A 17,144-nucleotide genomic window follows, 5' to 3' on the forward strand; every position below is an offset into this window, starting at 1 on the left:
TCATTATGCTGCAAGCAAAAGAAAGAATGAATGTGAAAGAATAACTTTACTGAATGCAGATAATACTCGAGTGTCAGAAACTAATGAGATTGTTCAGTTAACGAGTGCTCACTTTGCTAAGATATATCAACTAGGTGTATGTAACATGGTGCACAGTACTACTGTTACACTGGATGAAGAGTTAGAGGTGCAGGAAAATGAGATTGAAGAGCTGTTGCATAACTTGGATAAGAATCTGTTAATACAGACAGATGGAATATCAGCACGTTTGCTAAAGGAATGTTCAACGGAAATGGCTAGGTTCACATGTTTGTACAACTTGAGTCTCAGCTGGGGAATACCATAGGAATGGAAGGAATGTATGATAGTTACATTGCACAATAGTGGTGCCAAAACGGATGTGTCTAACTACTAATTTATCAGTATCTCTGGTGTGGTAGTGAAGATTTTAGAGAGGTTGATAAGAACTCGCACACAGAAATGGGTAGACAAACAATCTATACTCTGCAAGGAACAGCATGGCTTTACTAAAGGAAGGTCATGTTTTAGCAATTTGTTCATATTTTATAACAATGTTACAGCTGAGCAGGATGAAGAGAATGGATACGCTATGATAAAGTTGGATTTTGCTAAGGCATTTGATAGGATACTACATGAAAGGCTGTTGCATAAACTGGAGAATATGGGATTGGAATATAAACCTTTGACTTCGATCAGTGGATGGTTGACAGATAGATATCAAAAAGTGGTATATGATGGGTGTGAATCTGCCGGATTTAAGGTGATCAGTGATGTACCTCAGGGTTCAGTCATTGGGCCATTGTTGTTCAATCTATACATTAATGACATTAGGAAGGGTCTAACAGGAGATGTGTTAGACCTGTTAGATCTATCCTAGCAAGCAACCTCATCACATGACTTTGTAATTGTTTGTCAATGATGCGAAGATGGGCAGGAATGTTACTGATATCAAGCACTTACAAAATTATTTGAACAGGCTGGAAATTTGGACAAACAAAAATGGCTATCAGTTTAACGTTAGTAAGTTGAAAGTTATGCACTTTGGCATGATGAGATTTCCAGCAGCACAATGTATTAGCGGGTTATGCTACAAGAAACTGATGAGACTAGGGATCTTAGCATAATGGTGGATAAGAATTTGAAGTTCAAAGGTCACATAGCTAAAGTTACAAATACAACTCAGAGTAGAATTGCAACGTTAAAGCAAACCTTGACATAATAAATTTAGTTTAATCCTTTATCCGAGTGTAAGCAAACAAAGTTTGCGGCTGAAGTATATTTAGGACTGAGACAACTCGTAGTAAAGGTGGACCAAGCTCTCATCACTCTTTGTCTCAGTATCTCCCATAATGCAAAGCACATCTCCTTGCAGGCATGTATAATGCTATACATTAAGGGAAGAGCCACTACCCATGGGTAGTGGCCCTCAGTCCTGAAGATACTTCAGGCACAAACTTTGTTTGCTTACACTTGGATAAAGGATTAAACTAAATTTATTATAGTCTAACCAAGTGGAAAATAAACTTCCAACAAACCTTGACATGTAAGGATAAGGAAGTCATTTTGTATCTTTATAAGGCCTTGATAAGACTGCAGGTGGATTATTGTGTGCAGATTTGGTCTCCTGGATTCCAAGGGCATAAAAAAGCTAGGAAAGGATGCAAAGAAGAGTTACAAAGATTATATCCAGATTATGGGATTTAGATTATGAGGACAAATTGTGAGTATGTGGATTACAGATTCTGGTTAACAGGAGAAAGAAGGTGATATGATGAGGTCTATGACATTTTTTGTTATATGGAAGGTGGGGAGAGAGCACAGGGGCATCCATGGAAATTAAGTTTGTTTGCAGTCAAGAAAAGGGTAAGAGTTAGGTTTTTCGCTCACAGAGCAGTGAGTGAATGAATACTTTGCCTTTAGGGGGTAGTGAGCATATCGAGTGTGAATGAATTTAGGGGAAAGTATCACAGCTGCTTTGGGTGATGTATGGCCTACCTCGATGAGTCCTTGACTCCCTGGAGGTCTCAGGTAATAACAATAATAATAATTCAACCTTTACACCATGCATTCTGAATGATGCAGTGCAGCCTACTTTTATACCTCTGTATTTGAGCATTTCTGGTTCAATATCATTTACTCCAGCTGCATTTCCACATTGCAGGTTTCTACTGACTTTTTTCCACCTCAAGCATAGATATGTAATCATGATATCCTTCCTCTTTGTTACTTTTTACTACTGTTTCTTCACTCCTTCAAACAATCCTTCAAAATAATTATTCCAAACATCAAGAATATTTTTAAGTTTTAATGTAATAGTTATCATCATTGATTCGTTTTACAGTATGCTTTCCTCCATTTCTAAGCATTTTCAAGAGTCTTCTGACAACACCCTCATGGTTTTTATCTTCTATGTTCCGTGACTTTTGTTTAAGTACTTTTACATGCAACTTAGTTGTTTTACAATTTCCTCTATATTCACTGAGGATATACAGGAAGAACTTTTAATATTATTTCTTCTTTCCTTAGACTCCCTGTTTAATTTCTTGAATCTGAAATGGAGTTTATATTTGTCTATCCTAGCAAGCAACCTAACCACATGACCTTGTGATTGAATTAATGTTGCCTTAAGAATTTTTGCAATGACACTCCAAGGTTTGGTTCTTGTTTTCATTCATTTCTTCTCCTTTCCATGAAAAACGAACCCCATTTGAATTTTCTTCAAAGTGTTTTTCAGTTCAACTCATTGTTTTCTTCACATTGACCTATGAAACACTGGTGATTTTATCCACAACTATTTACTTCGTTACACTGTAGGATCTTAAGTGTCTGCTGAGTCTTTGCTAATTCTCTAAAGCACCTGGACACATATTTAGAGTCAATCAACACAGCCCAATTAGCTTCCTAGGTAAATAAACAAAGCATTACTTGTGTAATTGCTTTCTCTCAAGATTCTTTTAACTTTTTTTCTCATTAGAAATGATTTCTTTTTGGAACTATAATGATATTATTAAAATATCAAAGAAACTTTGGCAATATCATTAGAGAAAGGACTATGAACACCTCTGAAAGCCACTTGATCAATTTTTTTAAAACTGTTTTTTTTTGCATATTTTTCTTTGCAATGTGATATTCATTTTTATTTGCTGAAAACTGTGATCACTTCCAATTTCAAATCATCTGTATACTCTTCTCTCCTGAGTTTAAGGACATTGTATTAACAATATAACAGTCAATAAGACTTATTTCTCATGTCCTCTCTCTCCATGTGAATTTGCACATCATTATTTTGAAGCATGGTATTACTAATGACAAGTTCTCGTGGAAAGGCTTAGACATTGGTTATGCATTTTTAACTCAGTAATTTAAGGAAATTACAACGTCACTAGGATATACATTAACATAAATTTTAATATACTTCAATATCGTATACCGATAGTACACCGTAGTAAATACAAGTATGAAAGGCTTTTCATGGAATCAGCTTCAGTCCTAAGAAACAATCCGAACCTCAACAAATTGGGCTGCATGAGACTGCCTCAAATTTGGGAAACCTACATCAGAAGACCTTCAGCCCAATCGCCCAAGAATACCAACATTGCCCACTAAGGGGCACCATCAGGACTTTAGGAGAAATAATAGCTTCCTGCTTCTTCCTCATTTACTGTTTGTTGTGCCTGCGTGCACATGTCTTGTTCTTAAGTTTCTTGAAAATGGCAACGTGACGTTGCCGAAATATTGAAGTATATTAAAATTTATGTCAATGTATATCCTAGTGACAAGTTCATGTTCTGAACAGAAATATAGCAGGTACTTAATATTATTATTAGCTTTGCTCCTTTCTCCAATTTTTTCCAAAACATTTCTACTCTGGTATTCATTTCCTTCTCTGCTGTTTAAATCTATAATAGTGGGACCAGTTTTTACCTTTTTCTTCATACCAGGTACCATCTATAATGACTTATCAAATTACTCCATTTTTGCTTATTAAAACTTTCTCTGGGATGAAAAGCAGAGATTTCATTTTCCAATTTCCCATTATGATGTTTTCCCTACATCACTCTATTGAAATTGACTGCCATTCAATTATATTATCTTGACATAATATTGAATGTTAGAGCTATTCCTTTCTTTCTTTAACTGAAGTTACCAAAACATAATATCTGATATTTATTTATGGCTGAAATAATTTTTCAGTATCAGTGTCTACAGGCAAAATAAGTCATATTTTCCAATTTCCCTTTTTTTTTTTAAATGTTATCTACTTGAAATGCTGATCATTTCATAAGTTTATCTTTGTGTATTTTTTGTCCAATGCAACAGAAACTTCTTCCTCCTCTGTGTCTTATCCCAAAGGTATGAATAAATCTTCTTCTATTAAATACTTAGAAGCATTTCATCTGTTTCAGTCTTCATTTCAGTAAATATGTTAACAAGGTATTTCTGTAATTGCTCTGCAAGCTCTAGCTTTTTTCAATGTTTTTTCTGCCTGTCATAAATGTTAAAAGTTTTTATATGAATCCCTTGTATATACTCATTCCAGACACAAAAAAGCTATAAACCAATGGGGCATTAGTATTAGCACTATGAATTATTTATATATGAATATATGAATGGATTAATCTGGAAAGCACACTCTACAGACTATACACAGAACGTTTTTAAGCTACTTCACACCACCACTACCAATAAGTAAGATGGTGACAGTGGTTTTACACTGAGCAGCAAAGTTTTTCAAGTTGCTAGTTTTTCACTGTTCTTCCAAGGAAAACAGAGTAGGGTTTTTGTTTAAATGGAATTACCCCTGCAGGTATGACCATAATCTTAATCTGGCTGGGGTTGTTAGTCCCCAAAACAATTAAATATGCTGTGACTCTATATGTCAGAGAGGAGGGATTAGGAACTGTATTGGGCTAAGTGTTGCAACAAACATTCTAAAAGCCAAAAATTGCGTTTTGTTTAATGCAGAATTAAACAAAATATATTTTATAAATTTAAAACAGATAGATTCAAAATAAATAATTAAAACTTTTCATGAGTGATTTTCTTTTTTCTTGAAGATCATAAATAATTTGATCGATGATAATGTGACAAAAATGTAATAATAGATATATATATAATCTTCTGACATAAATACAGGATGGCAATAAAATAACTTTCCCTCTTTGGAGGCATCTGCAGCTAAAACTAATAAACAGAATGAGACCAAATTTTATATTGAGACTTTTGAAGGCATGGGGAGATGATTTCTGAGAAAAAAAAAGATTTAGTACCAAAAGTCGCTGATAGGGGAAAGTTTGGTGCTGGCAGAGCTGAAAACAAGCGGATAATTACATTAAAGGCAGATAAAATGGAATAATAACATTTCGACGGTGTAAGCGACAGCCGCGTCACTCATTCCAGCTGGATATGTGGTGCGTTACAATGATAATAAGAATAATAATAATTAAACTAAAACAACAACTTGCGAGAGACACAGAAATTAATGTAGTGATTGAACTCACAGGAAATAATGTTTTATTCATCAGAATCAGAGTTCCCTGGACCACATACACGATTTTCAATGTGCTAACCTTTCTTGTGTACAACAAGCTACATGCTCTACAGCTGAGCATAAGGAGTCAGATTGGATGTTCATAACAGCCCGTTTTATGTTCTCTTTCAAGACATGCAAGTTTTGAGCATATTACCCCTACATGCTCCTGTAGGGGTAATATGCTCAAAAAAGTATGGTCTTATTATGAAATTGGTCACACCACACGATTAATTTTGGAGAATGCAGTGGTACTTGCTGGATCGCTTGGGGATGTTCAGATGCCCAAATTCTGCAGCTGTGAGTGTTGACCGACCCATTCAGATAAAAATGAGCCTCTTCATCCCACAATATTCTCCAAGCCAGTCATTGTCGACTTCCATTCGAGCAAGAAATGTTAGCGTGAAGGTCATGCACTTATCATAATCTGTGGTAGGTAGTGCTTGCACACAACTGAACTTATACGGATAGAAGAAGCATTTTCTGTAAGATTTTCCAGACTGTACCATAAGCCATATCAAGTTTGCGAGCTATGGCACGAGTGCTTGGACCAGTACTGGTCCCTGTGTCGTTGAACACTGCAGTAGCAATGTCTGTTACTGTCTCTTCTTGTACTGCTTTCCGTCCTCTGCCAGGTCTAACTCCTAGTGATCCAGTTTTTTCAAACTTCTTAATCATAGCTCTCAGTGCTACAGCTGACATAGGACCTGGCCTTCTAAATTCCCAAACATCGCACTTCTTCTTCTTCTTCTGCAGCTTCTCCCACTTAAGTGGGGTCACTGTTTGTAATGAGTCTCCTCCACACCTTCCTGTCTTGGGCTGTCACCACATCCAAGTTCTTCATCTTCAAGTCCTCTTCTACCAGCTCCCTCCATCTCTTCTTTGGCCGCCCATGCTTCCGCCTTCCTTGCACATCCATCTGCATGACCCTTCTTCCCACATATTCGTCCTCCCTCCTCATCACATGACCAAACCATCTCAACCTTGCCTCCTGTATTTTTGCTCCTAAGTTCATAACTTTCACTGTTCCCCTGACATAGTCATTTCTCAGACGATCCTTTCTGGTCACACCGCACATCCACCTAAGCATTCTCATCTCTGCTGATGTTATTTTTCCTCAGGGCTACAGTTTCTATAGCATATGTCATAGCTGGCCTCACTACTGTCCTATAAATTTTGCCTTTCAGATTGATCGGCACCCTCTTATTGCATAACACTCCAGCCATCTCCCTCCAGTTCCTCCAACCCGCTTGTATCCTGGATCCCACTTCCTTCTCAGCTCCTCCATCTTCTTCCACTGTTGAACCTAAGTATCTAAAGTCTCTCACCTTCCTGATGACATTTCCTTCCAGCTCCAGATCTGTCTCCTGGCCGCCGCCAACTGTGCAAACATTGCACTGCTTAAGATAAAACAACTTAACAAGTAAAGCACATGCTGAGGCAAGGTAGGACACATATTGAGTACAATTTGTCAGTCATTCAAATAACTGTCTGAATGTGCCCAATCCCTTTTCAAGTGGAACTGGAGGCGTTGCTATCACGTACCCACAGTAAAATTTGTATAATCCTTTTTACCTACATTTACTGCAAATATCTGACTGCTTTCGGCTCTGCCAGCACCAAAATTTCCTCTATCGGCGACTTTTGGTACTAAATCTTTTTTTCGCGGAATTCATCTCCTCATGCCTTCGAAAGTCTCAACATAAAATGTAGTCTCATTCCATGTATTAGTTTTAGCTACAGATACCTCCAAAGAGGAAAAGTTAATTTATGGCCATCCTGTTTTATGTAGCTATTTAAATGACAGCTGCATAAATATTATGTTCATGTAACTGTCATTCAGACAGCTACATGAATGAATATTGTAACACAAAATTGCTTTGTGCATATAGCTCGAATGTATGGTAAAAGTTGAGTGGGTTCATTTCATACAAAACACATGCATTTCACACTCTGACTATCATACATTAGTGCCATGGGTGATCTAGAAGCCTTCTCTAGAGAAAAAAAGGAACTTTTTTTCAGACCATACTAAGTATGGTCTGAAATGATGTGGATGTTTGTGAAATCCACAGCTTGCTGGTTTCACAGCAGAGGAGAACTTATCTATTCAATCAACTAGTCCAGAAAACACATAGCATTGGATCCCATGAAGCCAGTTTTTACATTTGATGCTTTGCATAATGTTTTATATTTTACTTTGCCTTGTCATTTTCTTATTTTGAAGAAAAAAACAAAAATATTAAAAATGAAGATAATTAAATTCTTATGCCAGCTACACAAACATAATGAATAATTATCAAAAACTAAGATAACTGAATTGTTTGCATTTTTAAAAGAAATGCTTATGTACAGAACACAGATATAGCAATTTTGATTTAGTGATCAAATAGTTTTTGAAAAAGACACACATACTTTTGTAATGTGTGCAACAAAAATCTCTTTAGGTTCTTCACCATCTGCATCTGTAACTAGGTAGTTCTCTCCAAAATCACAAAATAGAGATGAAAAAATTCCATATACGTCAGCTGAAATGAACTATAAAATAAGAACAGTTAATGTAAAAATGTTATTCACTTTCTTATAAAAGAAATATATATATATATATATATATATATATATATAATGATTAATAAAAAAATCAAGTTTATCTAAATATGTAAATATATAGTGTGTGTGGATGGGTGGGTGAGTGTGTTCATTATGTGAAAAAAAATGAGCTAGTTTATCTATGAAAAAATAATGTGTAAGGGACTAGGTTCAGAGCCTGAAATTCAGATTTTCAGAGAAAAGTTAACATTTTATTGTATACAAAAAACATTATTTGTCTCATTTTTTCTTAATGTATTATGTTCAACAGCCTGCCACAGTCAATTAACTTGGCTTCGTAGAAATTGGATGAGTGCAGAACATGTCTACATAATTTGCGATTTGCGGTGTTCTGCCAGGTTTTTTACATGCCTAGTAGGGTGAAAAATCTGAATTTCCACCTACATAAAAAATCAGCTAGTTCATCTCATTATAAAAAATAATATTCTAATAAAAGATTTTTTTTTCATCACAAACAGGATTCAAACTCAGGATTTACCAAACAAAGAGCATTCAATGATAACTGACTCGGATAGGAAGTTTCAAACAATAAATATACATTAGTGGCTAAATGGAAATTGGCTAAGTTCATGAATGTTCCATTCAGATGTTTTCTAATGTTCCATTAAGTATTTTTTAAATGCTGGGAAGCATTTAAAAAATACTTAAATAATGCAATATCAGAATGTGAATACTGAGAGTTCAAAGAATAAATAGCGTAGAAGTCAAATGGATGAGTAATCTTATCAAACATGAGATTTGTAAGAAAAGGATGATGTGGAAGGAATGTTGTGTGCAAAAAGAAGATATCCATCATGAAATTATAAGCAGCAGACCAGAAGAGTTTGTACGGAAAGCAAATATGAGTATAATAAGAAACTGGCTCTGCAAACTAAAGATAACCCAAAAGAATTCTATCAATATGCTGCAAGTAAAAGAAAGAATAAATCTACTGAAAGCAGATGGTATGGGGGTGACAGATGCAGAAGAGATCATTCAACTAATGAGTGTTCATTTTGCTAAAAGCTACCAATTAGATGTATGCAATATTGCACTCACTGCTACTTCTTCACTGGATGAAGAAACTCAGATGTATGAGGAAGAGGTACTAGAACTGTTCCACAAACTGAATAAGAATTCGGTAATAGGGACTGATGGGATATCAGCACAAATGCTAAAAGCGTGTTTCAGCTGAACTGGTTATTCCTTTGACCAGGCTAAATAATTTGACTGTCAGAACAGCAAAAATTCTGCAGGAATGAAAAGAATGTATGATAATTCCACTGCACAAAGGTGGTGCAAAGGCCGATATTCAACTATCGACCAATCAGTATCTCAAGAGTGGCGATGGATTTTGCATTCAGAAATGGATTGACAGAGAATCTCTACTTTGCAATGAATAGCATGGGTTTACAAAGGGAAGGTCATGTTTTAGTAACTTGCTCACATTCTATAATAATGTTACTATTAAGTTAGACAAGGGGAACAGATACACCATGATACTTTTGGATTATGCTAAGGCTTTGGACAGAATACAGCATGGAAGACTATTTGCATAAATTGGAGAATATGGGTTTGGATTATAAAATATTAGCGTGAATAAGAGAATGGCTGACTGACATTTTGTCAGTCAGCCATTCTGACTGCAAAATAGGCAGGTTAATCAGGAATGCTGCTGATATGTAGTACTTGCAGAATGATTTGAATAGGCTGGAATTGTGGGCATGGGAAAAAATGGATGCAAGTAAATGTAAAGTCATGCACTTTGGTGTGATTAGATATCCAATGTCATATTATGTTTGTGGGATTATGCTAGAAGAAACTGATCAGGCTAGGGATCTTGGAGTGTTAGTAGACAGGAAATTGAAGAGCCATGTAGCAAAGATTGCAAATACAACTCAGAGGTAGCAAAGATTGTGAATACAACTCAGAGGATAATTGCAATGCTGAAACAAACTTTGACATGTAAAGATTAGGATGTCATTCTACCTCTTTATAAGGCCTTGATAAGACTTCACTTGGACTATTATGTGAAGTCTAGTCACTTGGTTTCCGTAGTGATTCTGTTACCATGGAAGAGAGTGCAAAGGAGTTAAAAATGATATCAGGATTGTGGAATACTGTTTATGAAGATAGATTTGAGAATTTGTAGACTGCAGACACTAGGAAACAGGAGTCTTTCTCCTATTTGTTAGGGAGTTTCCCACCCTCCATAAAATTTTGCATTTTATGGAGGGTGGGAAAAGTGCGAGAGGGCATCCTTGAAAGTTAAGAATGAATGTCATCAAGAAAGCTCTAGATTTTTCTCTCACAGTGGAGTGTGATTGGAATGGATTGCCATTGGATGCTGTGTGTGCAAAAAGTGTAAATGAATTGAACAAATATGACAGATGGTGTGTGTAGTATGCAGACTCCCTCAATGAGTCCCTGACTCCCTGGAGGTCTCTCTTAGTAATAATAATATATGATTTAATTTTCTCATTCTCTCAACTTGTAAATGAGATTCTCTACTTTTACTATTGACTATGTATATTTTTAGATCAGACACTGCAGACTTGGTTGATTAAGAGAACTGCTACTATGCTCTACAGTAGGGCATGCTCCTCTATTATGTTTATATTTTATTTATTTATTTATTTTTTTAATGTAAAGGTCACACATGAAAGGTTAGAAACCTTCAGCACATTTAGAATTATAGGCAAGCTATAAATTATATATAATTCAGGAACTCTGTTCTAGAAATCATACATTGTACTTTTTCAAGCACTATCTCAGGCTTACAAATATGAAGAATGGTAAGTTTCACATCAGGTGACCAAAATCATTTACCACCTGGATGTCTACAAACATTCATGTCAATATTGGTTAGAATATTTCTTGTCAGGGTTTATTTTTATATTAGGCATTGAGTGAGTTATTATTTGGATAGAAAATGGTTCTATGCCTTCATCTTTAAGAGTTGGACAACTAATACTAGAAAGGTCAGCATTGTCTTTGAACAATGATACCATCTTGACAAGATAGGAATGGAAATGTGAAGTGCTGAATTTGCTATGAAAAGTTTTGGTGAGAAACCAGAAGGTTTAAATGCATTTAAGCAGGAGGTAACTTTTCTGAATTTGGGACAGAAAGCCTTTCAAAGTTGGATTTTTTTTAACAGAATAAAAATTAAATTTTTAATGAGTCCCTGACTCCCTGGAGGTCTCACTTAGTAATAATAATAATAATAATATATGATTTAATTTTCTCATTCTCTCAAACTTGATACCATTGAAGTGTGTGTCAAAGGCATGAGACTGAAAATGGTGAAGGATATTTTGTAGAAAATGTAGGAAAAAAAATAAGGTTCCTCTGAAGAATCTCAAAAACAAGAATTGGAAATTATCAAAGAAACAGTCCTACTAAATGGATATAATCCAAAAATTACCCAAAAATTAATAAACCACTCTCCTACAACTTAATCCAGACAAGAAGAAGCCTACACGACTCCTATAACATATATTAAAGGCATCTCTGAACATTTGGTAAAAATTATGAAAAAATACAAACTCGTTGCTATCTATAAACCCATCAACCAAATTCACTACTTGTTACCTTCCACAAAAGACAAACACATCAATGATGCTACCTACCATATACGAAGTCCCATGTTCTTCTAACTTATCTTACCATGAACAAACAGGAAGATCTATAAATAAACGTATCTCTGAATCAAGACCACATCCATCTCATCAAACCTCACAAATCTGGCCTTGTACGACATGGAATTGAAAACGTTAATCACAGGATCCAATGGCAAAACACTAAAATATTACATAGATCCATATATAAACATGGATGTTTATATAAAGAAAGTGTTGAAGCCTTATGTCATAGACCTAATTCTAATTAGAATGACTGTCTCACTATTCCAAAAGTCTGGGAATTGTTATCCTCAAGTGTATAAAATAAATTTATCTATTTTTTTTTCTTTTTTCTTTTCTTTTTTTAAAGTCCAATTAGGTTTAATCTATAAATACACAACTATATATGTAGAGGGGGTTCCAATTTAAGCATGTGCACTAATATTTTTTTAATTTAGTTTCTATTGTTATTTGTTAATTGCATTGATGATGATATGTAAAATGAAATATTTGCATATTAAAAAGTTATTTACTGTGGCATATGTGTTATTTTATAGTTATGGAATTAAGTTTTAAGTTCTTGAGTTTTACAAGAAGGTGCTAGGGAATTAGCAGTGCCTTTGACCACGTTGTTTAATCTGTCTTGACTTTGGGTTAGTACCAAGGGGTAGAAAGAGGGGAAATAGTTTCATTGCATAAAGGAGGCTCCAAAACTGATGTGTAGTAAATTACTAACCAAAGATCAGTGATAGTCAAGGTACTGGAGAAATTGGTCAAGAGCAAAATACAGGAATGGATAGAGAAATAGGATACTATGTAGGTGGGGGCTACACGGTTGTGAAGGGTAGGTTGTGCATCAATAACTTGCTCATGTTTTATAATACATGACAGCTGACTTGGATATAGTAATGATGATGCAAAATTGGGTTTACAGTGATACTGCTGGATTTTGCAAAAGCTTCTGACAGGATACCACATAGAATTCTAAGTAAATTGCAGCATGGGTTGGATATAAAGGTGGTGAAGTGGACAAAAGGGTAGTTGATGGAGGGATATCAGAGAACAGTTTATTCGGGAGTAGAGTCTAGTAGAAGACCTGTGGTTAGTGGCATGCCACAGGGCTCTGTTCTTGAGCCACTACAATTTAATTTGTTCATTGACGATATAGGAAAGAATCTAGGAGGAACTATTCAGCTATTTGTCAATGCGTACAAGGAAAATGGCAACAGAGTTTTAGCATGAGGGAATCTTGTGTTAGTGTGTGTTTGTTCTACGTATTCACTGCCAAGAGTGAATAGTTGTGATATGAAAGTGTGAATGGAGAGGAGAATTTGTCATAAATGTTTATGTGACAGTACAAGAAATGTGAGTTATATAGAAAGCAGGAAAATGAATTGACAAATGCTAACGATGTAAGGAAAGATAGTGAAAGTGGTCTGGTGAATGCAGAAGAGAGTGAATGATAGTGCTCAGAATTAGAGAGTGAAAGAAGTGACTGATGAAGTGACAGTAAGGAGTGAAATAGCACGTTTACATTGCAGCCTTCACAGGACAAAACGGGAAGTACAGTGAGTGGAGAAACAATTGTCATGTAATATAGCAGGTGGAAAAATGAAAGAAAATGTGAATTCAGAAAGAATGAAAGTACTAGAAACTGCAAATAAGGATACAGTATTGTATGGGGATTAAAAAATAAGAGACTTAATGAGCAAGTGACGAAGGCATGTCTCCCAGGTGCGAAAATCAAGGATGTTAGTGACGCTGTTAGTTTGCAGAAGGGAGAATTCAAAGAGATGACTGCTATGGCAGGAACAAATGATTTGAAAGGGAAGAAATATGTAATGAGAGACGATATGAAAGAGTTGTTGAAAGAAACAAAAATGAAGAGTAAGGAAACAAAAATTGTGAGTCTGCTGCCTCAGTATGATAGGACAGAATTGAGAAGAAAGGCCATGATTGCTAGTCAATGAGAAGATTGTGCAGGGGGAATGGTGTGCAATTTATTGATGTATGGAGTAAATTTAATGGATGAAAGGACTTATATATGCTTGTCTGACTATTTGAATGATTTTAGTGATGTTTGGAGAATGTGTACAGAAATGATTATGCAATATTGAAGGTGATTTCAATGGATTGGTAATGACACAAATGTAATTCTGGATACAAGAGGATGTTGAAATGCATGTAAACAAATGCAAGAAGTATCAGGAATAAGGAAGAGAAGTTTTAGGCATTGGTGAGCTCAACTTGACCAAAACATATTGGCATCAGTGATGCTGATGTGAGACCTGGTTGACAGAAAATGATATAGCTACAAGGATAGAATGTAAAGGGTACTGTATTTTCATGGAGGATAGAAGGAACAGAACAGGAGGTAAGGCATTACTGCTGATAGCTGAAGAATTACAACAAAAAAAATTAGAAGTTAAAGAGGATTTTAGGTCTGGGGGGGGATAGTTCATTTGAGGCTGTCTAGTGTATCTTCTCTTTTTCTTTTTTTTTTTGTGAATGTTTTCTTATAATCATATTAAAAATGGCTACGAAACATAGCTGAAAATTCCACAAATAAGATTTAAATAAATGTGATTCTGTTATGAATTAATTATAATGAATCCTTCTACTTGCATCACATTTCAATTTTCAGAAAAAAGCGTTGAACATACAGTTTCTGTTCTTGTTGTTTGATTTAGAAGTCATAATGAAAATGCCCTTCAAATAGGACAAAAATCTTATACTAATAAAAATCTATATGTAAGTAATCTATCCCTTTTATGTTATTTATTAAAATTGGAGATGTTAATCTCATCTCATCATCATCATCAAATTCCTGATGTGTACCCTCAAGGAGGTGTACAGGATATGATAGTACTACATGAAAAAATTACATCATTATTAATTTCCTATTTACAATTTTCCTCCAATTCAGTCTGTTACTTGTCAAGACTCCAACATTATCAGATCTTATATTTCTATCGTCTAAAGCACTTTGTACCGTATCAATCCACCTATATCTCAGTCTTATTCTGGGTCGTTTTGCTGCTAACCTGGAAGAGAACACTTGTTTTGCTAATCTTTCCTCTCCCATTCTATTTAAGTGACCATACCACCTGAGAATAGCTCTGCTAATGCATTCCTGGATGCTGACAATGTCAAGTTCTTTCCTAATATCCTCGTTTTTAATATGATATTGCCATTGATGCCATCTGTTCTCACCTCTAATCTTTCTCAGGACACTTCTGACCCAGCTCTCAGATCCATAAGTTAAAACTGGTTTGAACACTGTCTTGTATATACCGCTAATTTAGTGTTCCAACTAATTTCTATCTTATTCCATATGAATTTATTCAATTGACTTCCTACCATACCAGCTTTATTGATTCTGTTGTCTATTTCCATATTTAATTTACCAACTTCACTAAAAATCGTGGCTAAGTAGTTCATCATCATCATCATCAAATTCCTGCCATAAGTAGTTGAAATGTTTTACTTGTTCCACAAGTTCCCTGTTCACAACATATTTGACACTTTCAACAATTCTACCTATTTTCATTGTCTTTGTCTTTTTAATGCTGACCTTCGTACCATATCTATTACAACAGTTATTCAATTTAGTCAGGTAATCTTGCAAACTTGTAGCGGATTTATTTAGAAGTATAACATCATCAGCATAAAGCAAAGAGCTGACATTAATATCTCCAATTTTGATATCATGTTTATTGCCACTTTCCTTCATAATGTGATCCATATAGATAATGAATAACAGAGGAGATAATGTACATCCTTGTCTCACACCAGATTTAACATTAAACCATCTTCCTGTACTTCCTTCAATTCTAACTGCTGACTTACAACTCAAATAATGACTAAGTACTGCTTGATATAATGCCCCATTGAAACCATATAACTGTAGCGTATTGAATAGCTTCTCTCTTGGCATTTTGTCATATGCCTTTTCCAGATCGACAAAACTTAAATACAGATCTTTGTTATATTCCCCTGCTTTCTCAACTATTTGTCATAAAGTGAAGATCTGATCCTGACAGCCTCTATTTGGCTGAATCCAGCTTGTTCTTCACCACATTTTTCTTCAACAATTGTTCTCAACCGTTTCTCAAGTATACTTGCATAGATCTTGCCAGGAACACTCAGTAGGGAAATAACTCTGTAATTCTCACATTGTTTTATTTCCCTTTTTATATATGGGTACTATTAAAGCTCTACTCCAATCATCGGGAATTCGTCCCTCGGTCGAGGCTTTCTGAACTATGCAGTGCAGCCACTGTAAGACTTTTATACCACCATACTTCAGCATTTCTGGTCGAATATCATCTACTGCTGCTGCCTTTCCACATTTCAAGATTTTGATGGCTTTTTCTACTTCAAGTATAGATATGTATTCCTGACTGTATGCCTGTTGAGTGTTTTTTTATCACTGTGCTATCACTGCTTGTTACATTTAGCAATTTCTCGAAGTAATTACTCCATACTTGAAGGATATCTTTTTCTCCTGTTTTCATGTCACCTTTATCATCTCTAACTCCTTTTACAGTGCTCTTTCCTCCATTCCTAAGCTTCTTCAACAACCTCCAGAATATCTTACCAAATTCTTGATATTTATTTTCTATGTTCTTGCCAAAGTCTTCCCATGACTTTTGTATAACTAGTTTTACACAGTGTTTCACTTTCTTACATTTGTCTTATATTCTCTAAGAGCAAAAGCTGACTTATTTGTCAGGAACTTTTGATATGCTTTCTTCTTTTCCTTCACTGACTCTTTCACTTCCTGTGTCCACCATGGAGTTCTGATTTTTCTATTCTTGCAGACTACCTCACCACATGCCTCTCTGGCTGAATCAATCAGTGTTTTCGTCATAGCTTGCCACTGAACTTCCAAGGTTTGGTTCCTGTTCTCAAACTCTTTCATTTTTTCTTCAATAATTTTTGTGTATTTTAGTCTACAGTTCACATTTGAGAGCTGCTAAACTTTTATTCGCGTTAAAACTTTCTTATATGTTATTCTTTTCAATATGAAATTCAATTTTATCCTGCTCAAGACTAAATAGTGATCTCTTCCAATTTCAAATCCTCTGTACACTCTGGCGTCCTGCACCATTGAGAAAATATCACTATCAACAATAATATAGTCAATGAGACTTTTCTTATTCCTTGCTTCATCTCTCCATGTGAATTTGTGCACATGGAGAGAACATGGAGAGAAGAACATGGTGTTAGTAATAACCAGTCCATGTCCTGAGCAGAAATTCAAGAAATATTTGCCATTATTATTAGCTTTGCTCTTTTCTCCAAATTTTCCCAAAATATTTTTGTATGTCTAACAATCAATCATTTCCTACTCTGCTATTTAGATCCCCAACAAGGAC

General features: G+C 35.3%; 1 protein-coding gene across 2 annotated transcripts in view; it reads right to left on the reverse strand.

Annotated features, from left to right (window-relative positions):
• The window catches only part of LOC150107706 (ubiquitin-like modifier-activating enzyme 6), a 701,981-nt gene that overhangs the window by 512,474 nt on the left and 172,363 nt on the right, over nucleotides 1-17,144 (reverse strand). For both annotated transcript variants that reach the window (XM_090391479.1, XM_090391480.1), the window contains exon 8: nucleotides 7,967-8,089. In XM_090391479.1, coding sequence (XP_090247605.1) covers nucleotides 7,967-8,089 — 123 coding nt within the window. The remainder of the gene's footprint in view (nucleotides 1-7,966; nucleotides 8,090-17,144) is intronic.

Source organism: Typopeltis vanoorti, chromosome 4 (assembly GCF_054136105.1).
Source record: "Typopeltis vanoorti isolate ZY-2024b chromosome 4, IOZ_Tvanoo_1.0, whole genome shotgun sequence".
Classification (NCBI taxonomy): domain Eukaryota; kingdom Metazoa; phylum Arthropoda; class Arachnida; order Uropygi; family Thelyphonidae; genus Typopeltis; species Typopeltis vanoorti.